Below are 20,502 nucleotides of genomic sequence, written 5' to 3' on the forward strand. Positions count from 1 at the left end.
CCACAGTTCCAGGTTACAATTCATCACTGCAGAGAAGGCAAGGTGCCAGGAACCTAAAGTAGTTAATCACATCACACACACAGTCGAGAGCAGAGAGAATGCATGCAGGCTCACTTGCTTGCTTGTGCGCCAATTGATTTCTCAACCCTTATGCAGTTTAGGACCCCCTGAGTAGGGAATGGTGCTGCCCACAGTAGGATGAGTCTTCGTATATCAATGGACTTAATGAAAACAACCCTCCCCCCCCCCCCCCACACACACACATGGATAAATTAATCTAATGTAGACAACCCCTCATTGAGACTCTCTTCCCAGGTGATCCTAGGTTGTATGAAGTTGACTGTGCTGGCAAGTTTTATGTCAACTTGGCAGGAATAATAGTCATTTGTGAGCAGGGAACCTCAACTGACAATATGCCCCGCCAGATTAGCAGATGAGAAAACTTGTGGTGCATTTTCTTAATTAGTGATTGATGTGGGAAGGCCCATCCCACTGCGAGTGGTACCACACCTGGGCAGATGGTCCTGATATATATTATAAAGCCGACTGAACAAGCTAATAAACGGCCTTCCTCCATGGTCTTCAGTACTTGTCTTCAGTTCTTTCTTCCATGTCCCTGTCCTCACTTCCCTCAGTGATAAACTGGTATCTAGAAGTGAAAGTGAAATAAACCCTTTCCTCCCCAACCTGTTTTTGGTTATGGTGTTCTAGTGCACCAATAGAAACCCTACGACATTGACACTTAAAGCTAACTATTATACTGCGCTATGGAGTAAGTTCAAGGCCAGCCTAGGCTACAGAGTGAATTCAAGGCTCACCCCTTTATTCAAAAATCCCTGGAAACAATTCAACTGCAGGAAGATGAGAGGCAGGGGGAGACGTGGATTTCAGAGGAACTTGGCAAATGAATAAAGTTTTTAACCTCATTAAAGAGCTCTTACATATTCTTCCCTGAACTCCATTTTTATCTCTGAATGCATTTCGGTAATTGCTCGAAAGGCAATTGGACATCTTTGGCACAAACGTAAATGTTTGCATGATTTAGAATGCAGAGACAAGCAGAGGCCAGCAATTTTTTTTAATTGCTAGTTCTTACACTAACCTTTTCAGCTTGCCTCCTCTTAGCGCCAGTTTCTATCAGCTGTAATAAAGACAATGCATATATTATTTAGCTGTTAGAACCACAAACAGCTGCTCCATATTCCAGTACTTATTGCCTCAGCTCCACGAGGAACGTTAAGTAGAAGTGACTGCAATCATTCCAACTCTCCGTAAACAGGATGCTGCAACGCTAAGAAACCTGTCTTCTTAAAGCCAACGGCCAGTCAAATACAGATGCTGGCTTAGAAACAGGTGACTCTCGGAGCTAGGGAGATAGATGGCTTAATGGTTAAAAGCACATTGTTCTTGTAAAGGACCCAACCTCAGTTCCTGCATTAGTCAGCTCAAAACCAACTGTAACTCCTGCTTCAGTAAACCCAAAACTCTCTTCTGGTCTCTGGAGACACCTACACCCACATGCACAGAACCAGACATAGACACACATAATTTAAATAACAACGACAATAATAATAATGACAATAATCAGTTAAAAAGAAGCAGGTGTCTTTCACTTCAGCTACTTTCTATCACCCCACTTATTGTTTAGGTTTAATTAGTATTTGCTGATCGAAGTGAGAACAGAGCCTGGGGACTGCGGAGGAAGCTCGCTGAGGAAAGAGTTGGCCCTGCAAGAATAAGAATAAGGACCTAATTTTGATCCAAGCATCCAGATTTAAAAAAAAAAAAAAAAAAAAAAAAAAAAACTAGATACAGTGGCACACACTTGAACTCTCAGTAATGAGGAAGCAGAGACAATCAGAACCCTGGGGCTCACCAGCCAGCCAGCCTGGCCTATTTCATGAGCTCCAGATCACTGAGAGACATTGCCTCAAAAAAGCAAAATGCCAAACAACAGCTAAAGTTGTCCTCTGGTCTCCATGTGTATAAACACATCGCACCACAACACACACACTCAACACACACACACACACACCAGCCATACATTCACATAAAAAAAATACCAAGGGCCAGAAAAGAGCTCAGGTAAAGGTACTTGCCATCAAACCTGATGACCTGAGTTTTGACCCCCTGAGATCCATACGTTGGAAGAGAACCGCTCCCTGGAAGTTGTCCTCTGACTTCTATATGTGTACCATAGCATGAGCCATGATCAGGCAGATGCCTGACACATGAATTTGGTGCTCAGAACCTAGACTTAATGACAACAATAACAACGAAATCTTGACACAGTGGTACACAGCTGAAATCTCAGTGATGACGAAGCAGAGATGGTCAGAACTAGCCTACTTTATGACCTTAGGGTCAGTGAGAGACCCTGCCTCAAATAAACAAAGTAGACACCATATAAACAAATGACTGTAAAAAGCGAAAACATAAAACCATAACAGAGGCAGGCGGGCACAGTGACACACACCTTTACACTTGCAATTTCAGTACTCAAGATACTGAGGCAGGAGAATCCTGAGGTTGCTGTTAGCCTGCATCACAGAGCAAGACCTTGTCTCAAAAACCGGAAGGACGGGAAAGAAAACAAAACAAAGCCAAAGGAAATACCAAGCGCAGATCGATGACCTATTTCTTAATAGACAGATATCCCATGATTCCCTCGATGCCAGACCAGGCTTTTGCCCACTTGAAGCTTTAGTGATGCCAATAACACCAACATGCGGTTGACCATGAGGGTCACAATAAGGTGGAATCAGGAGCTCTCATAAAGATCCTAGTAATACAGATACAGAATGGAGCCTGGCAATCCCAACAGAAGGGATACCCAATTGACCGTAATGCTTCCCCAGAATGGCTACACACAACTATATGGGTAAAGGGAGAGGCCAGGGCAGAAGCCAGGGAACAAAGCCTGCCTGAGGCCTGCTGAGCACTGTCTAAACAGAAGAAATTAGCGATGAGCACATGTCAGCATTCCCAGCCTGTTGTGCTAATTTCCTTGCGATATAAGCAAAGCCTTTTAATTAACTTAATATCAATTTCACTTTTCTCACATTTTATTCTAATTATGGGCTGGATTTAAAGCTCACACAGCATAATTCAGAGCCCTAAAATTAACAGCTTTACAACTTTACACACGGGTGACTGCTAAGCCTGAGTGACTACAACAGTTCCCGTCATCTGCTGTTGAGGGAGGCTCACTCCTGGCCATTCCCCCGCCCCACCCCCTGCAGTCCCAGGACCAGATGTCAGCTGACACATAGTTCTTTCACACCTTGGGCTCAGTAAGCGCTAACTGTGCCATGGGTGATTCAGAATGGAGCTACTGGTGGGTGTCTCTAGACAACTTATTCAAATCTCTTGAGGTCCAGCTTCCTTGCATACGAAACAGTATAATGAGATAAGTAGGTTTGGTGGAGGAAACGCACTAGATGTTGTGGTTATTACAAGAAATGGTCCCTGAAGCTGGGGGGTGGGGGGAGGTTATACATCTTTAATCTCAGCACTCGGGAGGCAGAGGCAGGCAGATCTCTGTGAGTTTGAGGCCAGCCTGGTCTACAGAATGAGTTTTGGGCGAGCCAGGGCTACACAGAGAAACCTTGTCTCAATAAAAAAGAAAAGGAAGGGAAGGGAAGGGGAGGGAAAGGGGAGGGGAAGGGGAGGGGAAGGGAGGGGAAGGGAGGGGAAGGGAGGGGAAGGGAGGGGAAGGGAGGGGAAGGGAAGGGAAGGGAAGGGAAGGGAAGGGAAGGGAAGGGAAGGGAAGGGAAGGGAAGGGAAGGGAAAGGAAAAAAAGGGAAGTTCCCTGTAGGTTCATATTTTTGAACACTTGATTTCCAGCAGGTGGCGCTGTTTAGGGTGGGTTATGGAATCTTTGGGAAGTGGAACCTTGCTGAAAGATTCACTGAGAGTAGGCTTTGGGGTTTTACACTCTGACCCCCATTTCTCTCCCTTCCCCATTTCTGTCTATAGATGTAATGAGATCTTTCTAGATCCTGAGTGCCAGGCTGATGTCAGGCTCCTGTTGTCATGCTTTCTCCGCCAGGATCCCCCTGGAACCACAGGCCAATAATAAGCCTATTTTTTTCCTGAGTTGTTTTTTTGGCAAGGTGTTTGTCGTGGCAATTGAATAAAACTGGCACAGATCTCAATAAAAACTGTGGAGCTAGTTATGGTGGCTACATATCTTTAGTTCCAGCACTTGAGGAGCTGAGGCAGGAGGATCATGAATGAGCTCTTCAATTCAGACCATGACAACAATTCACTACCATTCAAGGGCTAAAAGCTGACTAGATGAAGAATTATATTTGTGGTGTGTGTGTGTGTGTGTGTGTGTGTGTGTGTCTGTCTGTCTGTCTGTCTGTCTGCGTGCATGTGTGAGCATGCACGCATGCTGTGTATTTATAAACTTATCATTGGAGTTACAGGGACAGGATCCTGGCTCACTGGCCAGCCAGTCTAGCCTGGCTGCTTAAAGGTAAATTCCCTGCAAGAGCCAAGGATGACCTCTGGCCTCCACAGGAAAACGCACACACGTGTATACTTACATACATATATGTACACCACACACACAAGGGAATAAAAAAGAAAGAGAATAGACTTAAAACCCAAGTGTCCTGATTCTGCCTTCAGGGAGGGAGAGGATCTAACATCCCTGGACAGCCCACAGGACACCCTTAGGTAAGCGCTGACCACACCTTTTGGTGTGGACTCTGAGACTAGGGCAGAGGCTCTTCTGGAACCCTGGTCTATGCTCGATGTGGGCATGTTCCATAGCAGCTGCAGGATGTGGCCACCCATCTTCATGACAGAGCATTGTCACTCATGCGTGGTGGAGCTGGGGCTCTGCCGTTAGGAATGACAGGTTGTTATTAGAAGGGAAAACTCTATCAGTGGTGAAGATGATTGTTATCCACATGTCACCAGATTACAAGGACCGATGTAAGTGATTGCTGGGGAATAGTGAGGTCTCACGCATCCATGGCGATCTTGCATTTATTCTAAGGGTGAAGCGGGTAATGAACGGGGAAAGGGATGGGAGAGAGAAGAGGAAGAGAAGAGGTGGCAAACGTCACAGATGTCCAAATTATCTTCTTTTATCCTTTTAAACGTCGAGAGACAGGGCTGGAGAGATGACTTGGTGGCTAAGAGCATTCGCTGCTCTTGCAGGGGACCTGAGTTTGGCTCCCATCGAGTATAAGAATTCAAGCATGTAGGCTGGGGAAACAGGTCAGTCCTTACGGTGCTTGCTGCACAAGCATGATCTGCAGAATCCATGCAAAAAGGCAGATGTGGTGCACATCTGTAATCCCAGACCTGGAATACGGTAGAGACAAGAGGATCCCTAAGGCTCACTGGACAGCTAGTCTAGCTGAGCTCAGTTCAATGAGAAAACCTGTCACCAAAAACTAAAATACAAGGTCAGGGACGTGGCTTCTCTAGCAAGACACAAGGCAGAAATAGAAGTGCCCAGAAGCTTGCAGGCTAGCTAGCAAATAACAAGAGAGACCCTGCCTCAATAAGATACAAGATGAAAACCCACTTCCCAAAGTTACCCTTTGACCTCTATAGGTACTCTGTGGCCTGCATATGCCTGGACACACACACACACACACACACACACACAGAAGTACACCATATCTTTTAAGGTAAAAAGCAATTGAGGAGGGTACTTAAAGTCAACCCCTGGACTCTACACTCATGCATACACATGACCTTGCACCTGTGCACATACACTCATGCATGGGTGGGGGGTGTACACCTGTATGAAGAAGACCCCTGGTGGTCAGAAGAAGGCATCCAATCCCTTGGAGCCAGAGTTATGGGTGCTTGTGAGCCCCCTAGTGAGGTGGTGGAATCTGAATTCTTGTTTTCATGATGAAGCAGCAAGTGCTCTTAACTGCTGAGCCACCTCTCCAGTCTGCCTCTCACATCCACTCTCAGTGTAGCGTTCTGTAAGGAGCTGGTTAAAAATCACAGACTAAAGTACTTGCTTTGCAAACATGAAGACCTGAGTTCCATGCCCAGAAAGGACATAGCAGTCTAGGTGTGGCCGTGCATGTGTATAGTCCCAGCACTGGGCAGGGATGGGGGTGGGTCACTGGTCAGCTAGCCTAAACCAATAAGCAAGCCCTAGACAAGTGAAAGACATTATCTAAAAATAAAGGTTAACACATGTGCAGTTGTACATACATGATCATGCATGTATACATACATTCACATGTGTGCACAGAGTTCTGAAGTATCATGGAAAGTCTAGGTAGGCATTGTCTACACTTGGCAACAAGGCCATGCTCACTCATCAATGTGAGTGGCCAGCATCCTTTAAAGAGGGAGCTGACATACTGCAATTCACCCAGGAGCTGCCTGATCATACTAGCCCAGATGAGACTTTCCTCTTCATAAGTTGATTTATATCTGCTATTTCTTACTGTAACATAAAGCTAATAACTCTAATACTGTGCAGTCTTTTACAAAACAAAACACAAAACATCTGGACTGGACAGGTAGTCAGTGGGTGAAGCACTTGCCATGAGAGTTTGAGGTCCGAAGTTCAGATCCTAAGAGACCACATAAAGCCCGACGCTGTAGAATATCTTTGTGATTTCAGTGCTTCTACCGCAAAAGAGGAGGTGGAGTCAGGAGAATTCCTGGTAGCTGTCAGGTCAGCTAGCCTGGCATATGGGGCAAGAGACCTTGTCTCAAACAAGGTAGAAAGGTGACATGTAACTCCTGAGGTGTTCCTCTGACCTCCACGTGAACACCTGCAATCTCACACACACACACACACACACACACACACACACACGCACGCACGCACGCACACTATACTTATAATTAAACTTAACTAATAAACAGAGCACAGAAGAGTTTAATAATGGTAGCTACTAATAAAAGAGTCAATTATAACAACAGACTCTAACAAAAGTTATGTGAGCAGCTCAGACTTTACCCTTCCATCTCTCCCTCCTCCTCTTCTCTCTCTCAAAACTTCTTATTGTGCTGCTGATTGCCCATGGCCTCTAGTAATTAAAACTACGGAAAATGAAACCTCGGCTAAGGGGCTAGGCTGTTGTGATAGGCTGCTATTTCTTCTCCTAGGCCTCGAAAGCCATTGTAAGGAGGGGGAGGGGGAGGGGGGAGGGGGGAGGGGGGAGGGGGAGGGGGAGGGGGAGGGGGAGGGGGAGGGGGGAGGGGGAGGAAAAGAAAATGAAATAAAGGACAGCTTCCGGCAAACACAGGAAGGAGACAAAGGATTACAAATTAGTCTGGCGACTCGTAGCCCAACACAGAGTCAGGGACCTCCTTAAAACATTTTGAGGTTTAACTTTTGCAATATTTTTGTGACGCAAAACTCTCAAACGTGAATGTAGTAACTAACACATCAGTCGCTGTGTTGAGAGGTGGGACATGGCAGAGCCGGTCACGATGGCACCCAGCTGTAACCCCAGGAATGAGGAGGCTGGGATCACAAATGTGATGCCTGCTGGCACTAGGTAAGACCCTGTCTCAAAAGTGACAAGACGAATCTTTAAAAAGGACCCCCTTCTATCCCCCTGGGATCATATAACCATGGTCACACTTTGCTTTCAAACAACCCTTGCCGGGTTTTGGCTTGCTTGGGAAGTATTTATTGAGCAACTGCTATGGCCTAAGTCACCCATGGGCATTGGAGATGTTACAGGGAGTCAGGACATAGATGCCTTTTAACCAGTTGGCGTTGCTACAGCTGCCAACGGCATGGGTATTCATGTTGTGCACGTGTGCAAACATAAGCACGTGTGGGGAGTGCCGACAAATACGTGGGCAGGCACTCATGCTTCTGTATGTAAATATGAGCACATGCATGTAGAGGTCAGAGGTCAGCTTTGGCTGCTGTTTCTCGGGTGCCATCCACCTTGCTTTTTGAGACAGGGTCTCTCATTGAGCCTAGAGCTTACAATTCGGCTGGGCTAGCCAGATTGTAAAGCCACAGATCTCTGTCTCTCTAGCACTAGGATTATAAACAGGTGCCACCACATCCAGGTTTTTCTTTTAATATGGCTTCTGAAGATTTGAATTCAAGATCCTCTCGCTTAAGCAGCAAGCTGGGTACCAACCAAACGGCCACCCTAGCACTACCCACCCCCGTAGCCTATGTTTTTATTCTCAATTCGTCCTGACATACCATGACCCCACTTTATAGCTAAAAAGTGAAGCCACTGACCTAAAAATCACAGCATTCATAACTTGACAGATCTGGAAATGGAAACCGGCCCTGTCTGACACTCCTTCACAACCTTTCTTCTGATGCTATCCCAAAGACTAGCAGATTGTCTGATTTCAGCTGTCTTGGGGACTCAGGCCTCTCCTTTTCTTCCTGACATTCTTCAGCCTCATGGCTGAACCTTCTCCCTTTCGGATCAGGGTGCTTCCCAATTTAGCAGCAAGCAAAGGTCAGAAGTGGTTGGATCTTTTCGAGGAGGAGGAAGAGGAAGAGGAGGAAGAAGAGGAGGAAGAGGAGGAGGAGGAAGAAGACACTGTTTCCCTTGCTACCCCTGGGATGGGCAGAAAGCTGCTACTCTGGCATAGTATCCAACACACACACTACTCAAACACGCCTATCTGCATGGCTATACCATCCAAGAATGGAGTTCCTCATTTCTCCAGAAGGACCCAGCTTCAACCAGATGCCAGGGCTAAAGGGATGAGCCTGGCTCTAGCAACCCAGACTCCATGGATAAAGTCTTCTAGAACATCACTTAACCTTGTCCCCAGACCCTGCTGGATAGCACTGTACCAAGCATGGAGAAGGCATGCAAGACTGATCCTCTGCAGTGGGTTTTTTGGTTCACCTGTCAATTTAAATATTAATTTTTATTTTTTATATATGTGTATGTTTCTGTGTGCGCAGGTGCCCCCAGAGGCCAGAAGAGGTTTTTTTAGATTCCCTAGAGCAGTGGTTCTCAACCTGTGGGTTGCAACCCCTTTGGGGATTGGGGAGGTCAAATGACCCTTTCACAGGGGTCAGATATCAGATATCCTGCAAATCAAATATTGACATAATGATTTGCGACAGTAGCAAAATCAAAGTAACGAAGTAGCAACAAAAACAATTTTCTGGTTGGGGGATCACCACACTATGAGGAACTATATTAAAGGGTCATAGCATGAGGAAGGCTGAGAACCACTGCCCTAGACCTGGAGTTACAAGTGGTTGTGTAACATCTGGCATGGTGAAATAGAGCTCAGATTCCCTGCAAAAGCAGCCAGTGCTCATAACTACTGAGCCATCTCTCCAGGCATTTTTTAAAAAAAGATTTATTTATTATTTTTATTTTATGTGCATGGCTCGTTTGCTACATGGATGTATGTGCAAGCCAGTGCCTCTGAAGACCAGAAGTGCAGGATTCCCTGGAACTGGAGTTAGGGATGATTGTGAGCCACCATGTGGATATGGGGGAACCAAATCCCAGCCCTTTATAAGAGTAGGGAGCCCTCTGACCACTGATCTGTGTCCCCAGCCCTGCAGGAGTTAGATTTAATACAAATATTTCTTGTCTTTCTTCCTCTTATCCCTTTCCCCAAGGAAACATAGGTACCACTCAGCACGCACGGTCTATGTAAAGGTGCCTTCATCTACCTAGGAAAAAGGAGAAGCAAGGTAAGGCTTGGCTCTGCCAATTACCATAGATGGCCAGCCTTTCAAATGACTGGCCTGGCCTGGGTGGCAGAGGGGGAACAAAACTGGTCACTGTGATACACACCCATCATCCCAGCACTGTAGAAGTGGTGGCCAGAAAATGAGGAGTTGCAGGTCACCCTCAACTACATAAGGAGCTTGAGACCAGCCTTCGCTGCCCACAGTCCTGTTCTTTCTCTCTCTAACCTGCAGTCAAAAGAAAGCAGATTTACCCCTGGGCCCCTGGGCCCCTGGGCCCCTGTGCCAACTCACTTTCCCTGCCTAGAGAGTTTTGGTGTATATAGCCCTTGGGTTATCTGGAAATGTTTTAGGGTTTTGGTTGTTCTTGTTGTTTTCTCCCCCTGCCCCCCAGTTGTAGATTCTGCTCCGTCCACTCATGTGGCTTAGAGGCAGGAACAGGGTAGGTAATTTTGACTTCTCTCTATTTCCGCAAAGATTTTTCAATTTCTCCAAGCAACCTTGCTTCTATTCAATATCCCTCTGAAATCTAAATTTGGAAACTAACTCGAAATCAATTGCATTTCCTCTTACGACACAGCTGCCCAGGGCTGACAGAGAACAGGGCCGGAGCTTGGCTGTTCCCACTTCCAATTCACTGTGCTGGGTACTCTGAGGGAAGAGGGGCTCACACAGACCCCCCCCCCCGTCCTGTCCTCTCCCCTCTACTCATTGCAAAGGGCACTGAAACAGAGGAGGATAGCCATATTCCTAACCCTCTCTTGCTGAATCACACCAGCTAAATCTAACAATATTTCTGTTTCTCACCTTCCTCATCTCTAAAATGAGAGAAATAAATAACTTCCTTAGAAGGTGACAGAAAAGGTGACAGGAAACCAAAAATTACGTACCTTGTGACCTGGGGATTTCCGACAATGAAATCAGTGTCTGAGTCTAGAAGGACCTTCAGGCAACTGGTTTTTTTTTTTTTTTTTTTTTTTTTTTTTTGTTTGTTTGGTTGGTTGGTTGGTTGATTGGTTGGTTGGTTGGTTTTTGGTTTTTTTAAGAACAGATTATAAAAAAAGTTTTGCTTTCTTCGGTGTGGTTTTTAAAAGAATTTTTTTCCAGATGATCTATGAGTTTATTTTATGCTACATGAGAGAATATCAAATCATACTCATATCATAAAGTCATAGTCCCAAATATACTGACACTGGCTCGTGCCTAACCTGGTGTTCCCACTTACTTCCAAGCTCCTTGACGAAGCTGATTCCTATCATTCAGGAAGAAACAGAGCAGAGCAACTTCAAGATAGGACAGGCAAGATGGAGGAGGCAGGATGCTGGGGGCCAGAATGGGAGGGCAAGGTGAGGGAGGCAAGGTGGTGAGGGTAAGCTGGGGAAGAGGACAGGTGAGGAAAGATGGTTTGAAGACGATGACAGGGCCAGCATGGTAAAGGCCATATGTCAGAAGCAAGCAAGAAAGCAGTGGCCAGATGGCATAGCCATGATTGTAAAGTCAAGATGGTGGAAGCAAGAAGGCACAGGTCAGATAATGGAGACATTGATTATGAAGAGAAGACGGTTTTCTCACACTCTGTCTTTCCAGCTAAATTCTTCCTATCCTCTCCCTTCGCCACATCCATCCCAGCTTTTGCAAGCTCTAGGTTATTTTCTCTATGGCTATCATTGCCCTCCTGAAAACCAGCTCCCAGCCAGCTATCAATAAACCTCAACTGCCTACCGTATACGCAAGGCACAGATGGTAAAAGACGGAGGTAGGATGTAAAAATCTAAAATAGGATGCCAGCCCTTTAAAAAAGCCTAGAGTCATTTCTGGACTCCAAAGTGAAACCCACTGAAGAGTAAGAGTCCAGGCTGAGACCTGCAAAGTGACATCACTAAGGCTTTGAACAGCTCCAAGCGTCAGGACTGTGGCCCTCATAACATTCGACAACCCTCACCCACAAGAGCAAAGCTTGGAAGAATGAACAGAATTGAGGAGTGTGCAGTAAATTCCAGTATAACCAGCTCTTCTCAGACTGAGTTGCAATGTGAAGGCTATGAAGCCTGAGGTCATTGTGGTGTGTCTCAGTAAGTAGGCAGAGGTGAAGCCAACCATGAGAACAAAACTGGAGATCCTCACAGAACTGCCTGCACAGACTTGTGACCCCAGCACTGGGGAAGTAGAGGCAGGAGGATTAGGAGTTCAAAGTCATCCTTGGCTATTTAGGGGGTATGAGGCTAGCCTAGGACACATGAGACCCAGCCTCAAAACAAGCAAAAACAACCAAGTAAACCAAAACCCAGCCAGAGGAAGGTGGAATCTCTGTGAATCTCTCTTGCTAGACCTAAGAGGCCATGGGAGGAATTTAAGTAACCCCAGAAGCTTTCTATTTGTATGTCTTCTGTTGCTCTAGAGCTCAAACTTGGGACCTTGTACGTACATGGCCAGCATTCTACCACTGAACTATATCCCTAGACCAGCTCTGTGCAACTCTGAAAATGCCAGCTTTATATGGTGGCCGTAAGGAGCTGGATATGAGCTCCCGCCATGTGCCCAGTGCCTAGCTCCAGCTCAGGAACAGGACCCTTGAGTTCCTGGTCTACTTTGTTGTCAGTGGCAACAGGTGGAGACAGGTGCATAGCATAGACAAATACAAATGAAGCCCTGGCCCCCCATCTCTCCATATGCCAGGAAGAGCCCGTCCTTTCCTCTCCCAGCCTCCTGGTACAGCAGGCAGCCTAGTATAACAGAAGGAACACGCAGTACCCAAAACAAGGACAGACAAAGGCTGGTGCCCCTGAGGGCAGGGTGGAGACAAGGAGAGTATTCTCCACATCACCACTTTCTCTTGCTCTTACATGTCCAGGTTACATGTTTATACAAATCACCTTCAGTACCCAGAAAGACAAACTCTGACAAGTCCCAGTTGGAAGCTTGCCCAAGAAAAGCTCTCAACTGGACTTCACTCAGCAAGTTTTCTGCTTTCCTTCTTCCCAACTCCCCATTCAACCAGTCAATTCTTTTTCTACCTTTCTTTGCTCCCTCCCTCCTTCCTTCTCTTCCTCCCTCTCTCCCTCCCATCCTTTCATTTTGAGGCAGGGTCTCTTTTAGCCCAGGCTGGCCTTGAGCTCCGTAGACAGCTAGCAGTTCTCTTGAAGCCTTAATCTTCCTTTCTCCTCCCTAGGGCTGAGCTTGAAAGTTTGTGCCACCACCCCTGGTTTATGTGCTGCTAGGGATGGAACTCCAGAGCCCATGCAAGCTAGGCAAGGGCTCAACCAACTGAACTATATCCACAGCTTCCTAGCAAGGATGTTCTCCACAAAGCAGAAATCTAAGAGAAAGAATCCAAGACCCAGCACCCCTTGGGAGCAAATCTTGGCTTCTTGCAAGTCCTACCCAGCCTGATGGCTCTGTCATTTGTGTTTTCTGTGCTTACTCAGTCTGGTAGAGGCAGAGGAGTCTCTGGTGGAGAGTGAGGAGTTCATTAGAGGCAAAATCTCAGACCCTACTCTCTGCCTATTGAAAAAGAGTCCCTAGGACATGGAGCCATGAGTTCTGCATCCGTGTAGGTGATGCAGGTCATTTTGGTAGTAATGTCCAGGCAGGTGAGTGGGCATGGCAGCCAAGAGCCTCCACCCTAAAGTAACAAGGACCAGGCTCATTTTTAAAGCTCCAAAGGTCACTGGGTAACTGCCAGCAAGTCTCAAAGGGACAACTAAGAACAAGTGCCTTGCAGGGTCATTGCAAACACTAAGGGGGCCATGCACATCTGCTAAACTAAAAAACACTACACAGTGAACTGAGAACATGGCTCGCTGGGTAAAGGACTTGCTACTCTTTGCCTATGATCCTAGTGCTGAGTAAAGATGACCACTGGGGCTTGCTGGCCAGCCAGTCTGACCAAAATGGCAGACTCCAGGTTGAGTGAGAGACTATGTTTCAAAAACTGGGGGGGTGGAGAAATGGTTGAGGAAGACACCAGATACTGAGCCCCCTGGCTTCCACATGCATGTGTACATCCACATCACAATAAATAAATAAATAAATAAATAAATAAATAAATAAATAAATAATACTACAGAGAATTTTTATGATTCCCATTAAGAGATGTGGCCATAACATATTTCATGTCTCTAATGGAAACTACTGCTACAATGACCTGTGTTCCTGCATGTAGCTTGAGAGTGAGCAAGCACTATTTGGTGGTGGGGGGGGGGGATCTTATGAATGTGTTTCTGCAGCTATCAATTCAGAAAACCAACCCCTGCCTCCCTAACCTGGTTGAGCCAGGCTGGCCTTGCATGTCTGATCCCCCTGCTTCACCTCCGGAGTGTTGAGACCAGATACTTTAAATTGCTCCAGAAATGAACTGAGGGGTTCAGTTGTGTTTGGTCCATTTTGTGTTGAGGGGTTTGGGAGAAGAGCTTTAACACAGCCTTGGTGGGCTGCTCTCGTGGTCTGGCCTCATTACAGGTGAGAGGTACAACTGTGAATGCTAAAAAGTGCATCAAAGCCCCCTGGATACTTACAATATGATGCTAAGATGCCTAGGGCATCTTTTCATGAATGCAGGAGGCTGCTCCATCCCTCTCCTGGAATTTACCCAGAAGGGATCATCAAAGGGCAAGAAAAAATCCTGTCTCCCCCAGTCCTCAGTCACCTGTCCATCACAAGGCTGGTCAAGTTTACACGGGTTATGGTTGTACCTATAAATCCATGTAGTTCATTTATCCAAAAAAAAAAAAAAAAAAAAGTATATACTTTTAAACTCAGAGTCTGTGGCTAATGGGGTAGCCTAGTGGGTAAAGACAGTGTAAGGAGGTAAGATCCTTCTCATGGTAGAAGAGAGAGCTAACTATAGTAAATTGCCCTCTGGTCTCCATATGTGGTCTGTGGTACGTGTGCACCTTCCCCAAATACAATACAATACAATACACACACACACACACACAAACACACACACAATTTTAAATTAAATTATGTAGATATAAATTTTTGTCTTGGGGCTAGGAAGGTGATTTGGTTGGTAAAATACTTGTCAGGCAAGCCTGAGGACCTCCGAGTTTAGTCCCTAAAACTCATATTAAAAAGCAGGGCACAGTATCATGTACTTGTAATCCCAGAGTTGGATTCCTGGGGTTGCTGGTCAGCCTGCCTCACTTACCTTGTGATTGAGTGCCAGGTCAGAGAGAGACCCTGTCTCAAAAAATCCAAGGTAAATGTACCTGAGGAATGACATTCAAGGTTGGTGCCAGCCTCCAAAGTGTACACACACACACACACACACACACACAGACACATGAAAATAATATATTCCTTATAGCCAAGAACATGGGCTCTGTGGTCAACCAGAGTCTAAACTACTACTAATTCACACCAGTCAGGACTCTGAGCACTGTGGTTAACTTCCCAGAGTCTGGTTTGTTCTGTTCTCCTGTGGGGGAGGGGCCAGAACCTCCAAGGACTAATGGTTATGTCCTACCATGAACGTGTGGCGCTTGTACTGTTTCTCCAGCACACAGCAATGACTGACTTATTAGCAGTCATTACAACGGCTAACAGTTCCAGGCCATGGTAACATGCAGAAGGGTGGGAAGAGAGAGCCAGTCTCCCGTAATCACTGTCTTCTTTATATGAAGACAGCAAGGGTCCAGGGACCATCAGTCCCTTGAACCAGGTGGAAGCAGTAAATCTCTCTCTCTCTCTCTCTCTCTCTCTCTCACACACACACACACACACACACACACACACACACACACACACCGGCTCTTTTATGGCAACTCATTTAGAATAGTTTAAATGAGACCAGTTCTGGAAAAAAGCTACAAACCTGGATGCCAAGCCTCCTTGTTTGGCTTAACTTTGTGAACGAACCCCTGCTTCCTAGACCCACTAAAAACTTGAACCTCAATTGCCACTTGGTTCGGGGTAGGCTGGTTTATTAATAGTCCACCTTGCACCCAGGCAGTGCGGAGGAAAGAGTCTGCATTCTTAGTGATGCAGTCAGCCTAAAGGAATAATGTATTTATTCAAGTCCTGGCTTTACAAGCCATGACACCCACTTCCCTACCAGCTCCCCCATCAAACACCACGAACTGACAGCTATTTCCTTTCTAGACGTCCCCAGCCTGCGGTCCGTTCTGTCTAAGCTGGAGTCACAAGCAGAGACCAAGAGTCAACTGTAGTGACAGGTTTTTAGCAGAAGACCAAACTTCCAGCTGCAGTACATCATGGGAAAAGAATCAGGTGGTGGTTTCTACAATAGTCCCAGACACAGAGCAGGGATAGGAGAGAGAGAGAGAGAGAGAGAGAGAGAGAGAGAGAGAGAGAGAGAGAGAGAGAGAGAGAGAGAGAGAAAGAGAATGAATCAGACTCGTTCAGATGTCAGCTTAGGATACAGAGAGCCAGGAAGATCACCCTATGCCCTGCTTGCACCACGACCCACAGGCGTCATGGCACGTCCTTACCATTAAGCTGCCGGTAGACAATGTCCTCCAGCAGCGACAAGCGCTTCAGGACCGCATCCTGGATGGGGCTGGCGCTGTGCGCACTGAGGTTGGCCACCTCTGCGCGAGGCCGGATCTCGTGGAAGGCGTCTCCGCTGCGCACCGCGATAGGCCGACACTTAGCCAAAAAGATCACGAAGCCGGCCACCGCGATCAAGTTCAACACCAACAACACTTTGACTCTCCTCAGTGAAGCCATCAAACAACACGGCCGGTCCTTTCCCTGGACCCACGCCTCTACCAGCCTCACCTGCGAGGCGCAGGGCAGCCTGAGACCTCGCAGATCCCACACACCGGACAATGGCCGGGGGAGGGAGCGAAGGGCTGGGGGTCCCAGCCACAAAACGCCGATACTCAGGCGACAGAGACCACTGGGAGGAAGCGGCTGTTGGGGACCAAGCGTGATCACTCACATGGAAGTCCCTGGCTTGCAAAAGTGTCGCTGAAATGCCTGCTCCGTCCACAGCACGCAGTCCCTTCTACGAGACAGCAAACGATAAAGGTCCCAGGGTCTCTCTCCCTGTCGAACAGCAAACAGGTTGCCTTTGGACTTTGGACCTCCTCCGCAGACGAGGATCTTCGGGAACAATCCGGTGGTAGTCGGGATGCTCTGGAGATGTGGCGGGAGTGGCGCGCAGGTGCCAGGCTCCAGCTCTGCGCCCGCCGGCGGAAGAGCGCGCCACTCCTGGAGTTGCGCGGCCGACACTCTCGCCCGCAGGCGGCCGTCGCGGGGCGAAAATAGCGTTCTTCAGCAAAGGACCCGCTCCTCAGGGCGGGTGTCTTTGTTCAGCTTACCGGCTCTCTCCATCACTCCGGGAGGAGGAAAACCCCGCGCCCGATGCCTGCATCCTCCAGGCTCCGCAGTCACGCTCAAATCTCAATGACTCTCTCAAAGTGGAGAGGGGGGAGGACAGCAGGAAAGGGGCGGGAGCAGGGACCCAGCGCGACGTCCTCTCCGCCCCCACCCCGCCCGCAAAACTCACCAGTGCGCACAGCGCCACGGGTTCCCGGACACGTTCCAAGTCCCTACACGAGCCTCCGAGGCCTGCCGGACACACTGGCTTGTCTCGAGAGGTGGCGCGTTGCGAGGCTAGCCGGAAGGAGGAGTCGGACCTCCAAAGTCACACCAGTTGTCCACACGCCTTGCTAAATGTCGCGGGGGAGGGATGCGCGCTGGCGCCCCCGCTGCCCGTCACCACGGCCGGTGCAGCTCGTCCCAAGCCCCCAAGGGAACCAAGATCCGAGTGTCCCGATCACCGGATGCAATGACACCGCGGCTGCGACACTAAGAGTACACAGGGTCTCCCAGAGGGAATGGTGGGGTAGTCCAGAGCGGCTGGGAGCCAAAAGGGGATGCTCAGGTGGCAACGGAAGGCGGGGCGCGGTCCCGAGGGGGAGCGGCTGCGGCGCCGACTCCTCCTTCGCGGTCCCTTGGTCACCCTCTTCCCCGAGAGCCAGTCGCCAACGCCGCTGCCACCCGCAGGCTGCGGAGCGCACAGCTAGGGGAAGCTGGCCCACTCTTGCGCGCGCACCCGGAAAGGGTGGGGGTGTCTGGAGAGAACGGGGAGCGCGCGGGACCGGGGAGCAGTCAAGTCATGTTGGCTGCTAAGGGCTGTGAGGGACCCTTGGGGTTCTCAGTGCTCTCTAAGCAGGCGGGTTTGTTCCATCCCGGCAGACGAAGAAGACGTCCCTTTCTCTTGGCTTAGCTGCTCCGCTTAGCTTGGCCCGGAATGGCTAGAGGGAAAATCTGGCCTGGAGACTCGGATTCCGCTACTTTCTCGGAGCAAGGCCTTGTGTCCTTCTTGCTAGGGCCCTGGGAGTGTTCTGACCATCTTAGTTGATGCTTCTGTGCTCACCCCCACTCTGTAGACATCTTATCGGTGCCACACAACGCGGATGTATAGCCCTGTTGGGTCTCCACAACCTACTTCTTTTCCTGAGACCCAAGAGTTCCAAAGACTGGAAACAAAACCTGCCCTCTGATTTTTTTTTTTTTTAATTGCTTAGGCTAGAGAAAGAAAACACACTGCTAACAGATAAGAATCAGCTGAGTGAATTCAGAGGCTTCCACTTCATTCCTCCCACCTATTAAAGTTGGTTACTGTTATTCATTGGTTAGTTCTGTTTGGTTGGCTTAGGTTTAGGCTTTTTGTTGGGACACGGAAGTTGGAGGTGGTAGGTTCAGGGGGCATGTTTGGATTTGGGGGTTTGGAGTTGGGATATAGTTAGGCTGTAGAGTGCTTACCTAGACCTTAAGTGGATATCCCCACCACCCCCCACCCCCCACCCCCAACTCTTCACAACCAGGCTTGCTGGTGGCAAGCCTATAATCCCAGCACTTGGTGGGTAGAGGCAGGAAGATTAGAAACTCAAGATCATCCTTGTGTACAAAATTAAGTTCCAGGCTAGACTGGATCTCTTTTAAAGGGGGATCGACATTTTTTCTTGTTTGTTTTTGTGGTTTGGACTTCGCTGGAGATTTTAGTGTCCCTTTGTTTACTCAGTCTCAGCATAGGCTAGCCCCTAACTCGGTGATCATCTTGACTCTCCCACCTAAACACTAGGATTGCAGTCCTAGCCACCAAGCCTGACTCTCATTTGAATAAAGGGGGGGATGGGGAGGTTATGTTTTCCTCTGTTGTTGTTGTTTTAAACAATTAACAGTTTTTCACGTTAACAAAAAAAATACATGGGGAGCCAGGCTTAGTGGTGTGGGTGCCATGTCTGCCACTGAGAAGAAGCCTGAGACAGAAGGATCTTTCATTCAAGGCCAGTCTGGGCAATTCGGCAAGGCCCTACCTTAAGATTAAAATAAAATAAAGATATAAAATAAAATGATATAAAATAAGAGGATAAGATATAAAATAAAAAATATATTTTTATTTATTAAAATATAAAATAAAAATGGGGAAAACGTACAGATATATATGTATATATATGTATATATGTATATATATGTATATATATGTATATATATGCATATATATATATATATATATATATATATATATATATAACCTACTGACACATTGCTTATGTATATAAGGTCCTGAGTTTAGTCCCCAAAGGAAGGGAGAGAGGGAGAGGAACATGAAAAATCACAGCAGTCTTTTTTATCGCATTGTTCTTGTGTGTGTGTGTGTGTGTGTGTGTGAGAGAGAGAGAGAGAGAGAGAGAGAGAGAGAGAGAGAGAGAGAGAGAAGAGAAGAGAAGAGAAGAGAAGAGAAGAGAAGAGAAGAGAAGAGAAGAGAAGAGAGGAGGGAGAGAGAGAGCGCGAGCGCCCCTGGAGCTCAGAAGAGGGCATTTGAGTTACAGGTGTTTGTGAGTAGTTGATGAGGATTTGTGGATCCCAGCTCCACTTCCTTTGCGGGCTCTTCTTTCTTCCACCCCTCCAAATCCCCCAACACTAGGTAGGAGAGCAAAAAGGATAGAGGGGAAGCGGAAGCGGGTGGCCATAATGTCCTTAGACTTCTTCCTGCTGACTAGAGGCATCAAATTCCTTGGGGCAAGTTTGACCTTTGCTGTCAGGATATCTAAATTCTTCTTTTCATCTCTTTGCACACGACTACTTGACAAACTGCTACAAAACAAAACCAACACCTTCCAAACACCAGCCAGCCAAACGCCCCTTTCCATCCGGGTTCCAGCATTTATATATCCTCTGAAAAGTCCCCAGAATTCCAAACATCATACACTCTCAGAACCGATCTGCAGCTGTCAAAACCACGCCCCTGCTAGAGCACGAGGCAAATCACAGTCAGCTGCTGTGGACAGTCTGAAGCAGCCTCATATTCCACACCTGAGATTAAAACAAAACCATTCTTACATTTCTGTGTTTTTTAAAGAAACCAAAATTTTCACTACAGCCTCTCATGATGGAGCAGTAAGATATCTCTCTAGATAGCTATCTTTCCTTCCTTTGAAAACAAAAACAAAACTTAGTTGGTGTGTGTATTTGTGCCACAGCCCACGTGTAAAGGTCAGAGGACAATCTGCAGGAGTCAGTTCTCTCCTGCCACTAGGTAGGTCTCAGGGATTGAACTCAGGTCGTCAGGCTTGGCAGCAAGCCCCTTTACCTCCTTGAGCCATCTCGTTGGCCCACTCTTTTACTTTTTATTTCTTTGGAGCCTGCTCAACAAGATCCTTAGGGCATTGAATTTTTATCATCTACAGCAAACTGAGCACAAAAATATGGTTAACTAAAAAGACTGATCAAAAAGCATAGAAGAAGCACTTTTATAAGAAGGAAGTTGGGTAGGAAGACATCCCTGGTGCCTGTGGCATTCAGAGCATCGGGGACTGATTGAGGCCAGGTCTCCACAGCTGTTCACTGAGGACCCAGACCAGGCAGCATCAGAACCACAG

General features: G+C 47.4%; 1 protein-coding gene across 1 annotated transcript in view; it reads right to left on the reverse strand.

Annotated features, from left to right (window-relative positions):
• Galnt17 (polypeptide N-acetylgalactosaminyltransferase 17) overlaps positions 1-17,825 on the reverse strand; it is a 428,653-nt gene extending 410,828 nt beyond the window's left edge. The window contains exon 1 of the mRNA XM_076923061.1: positions 16,099-17,825. Within this exon, the coding sequence (XP_076779176.1) occupies positions 16,099-16,336 (238 nt within the window). The 5' untranslated portion in view covers positions 16,337-17,825. The remainder of the gene's footprint in view (positions 1-16,098) is intronic.
• Between the last annotated feature and the right edge of the window lie 2,677 nt (positions 17,826-20,502).

Source organism: Arvicanthis niloticus, chromosome 24 (assembly GCF_011762505.2).
Source record: "Arvicanthis niloticus isolate mArvNil1 chromosome 24, mArvNil1.pat.X, whole genome shotgun sequence".
Taxonomy (NCBI): domain Eukaryota; kingdom Metazoa; phylum Chordata; class Mammalia; order Rodentia; family Muridae; genus Arvicanthis; species Arvicanthis niloticus.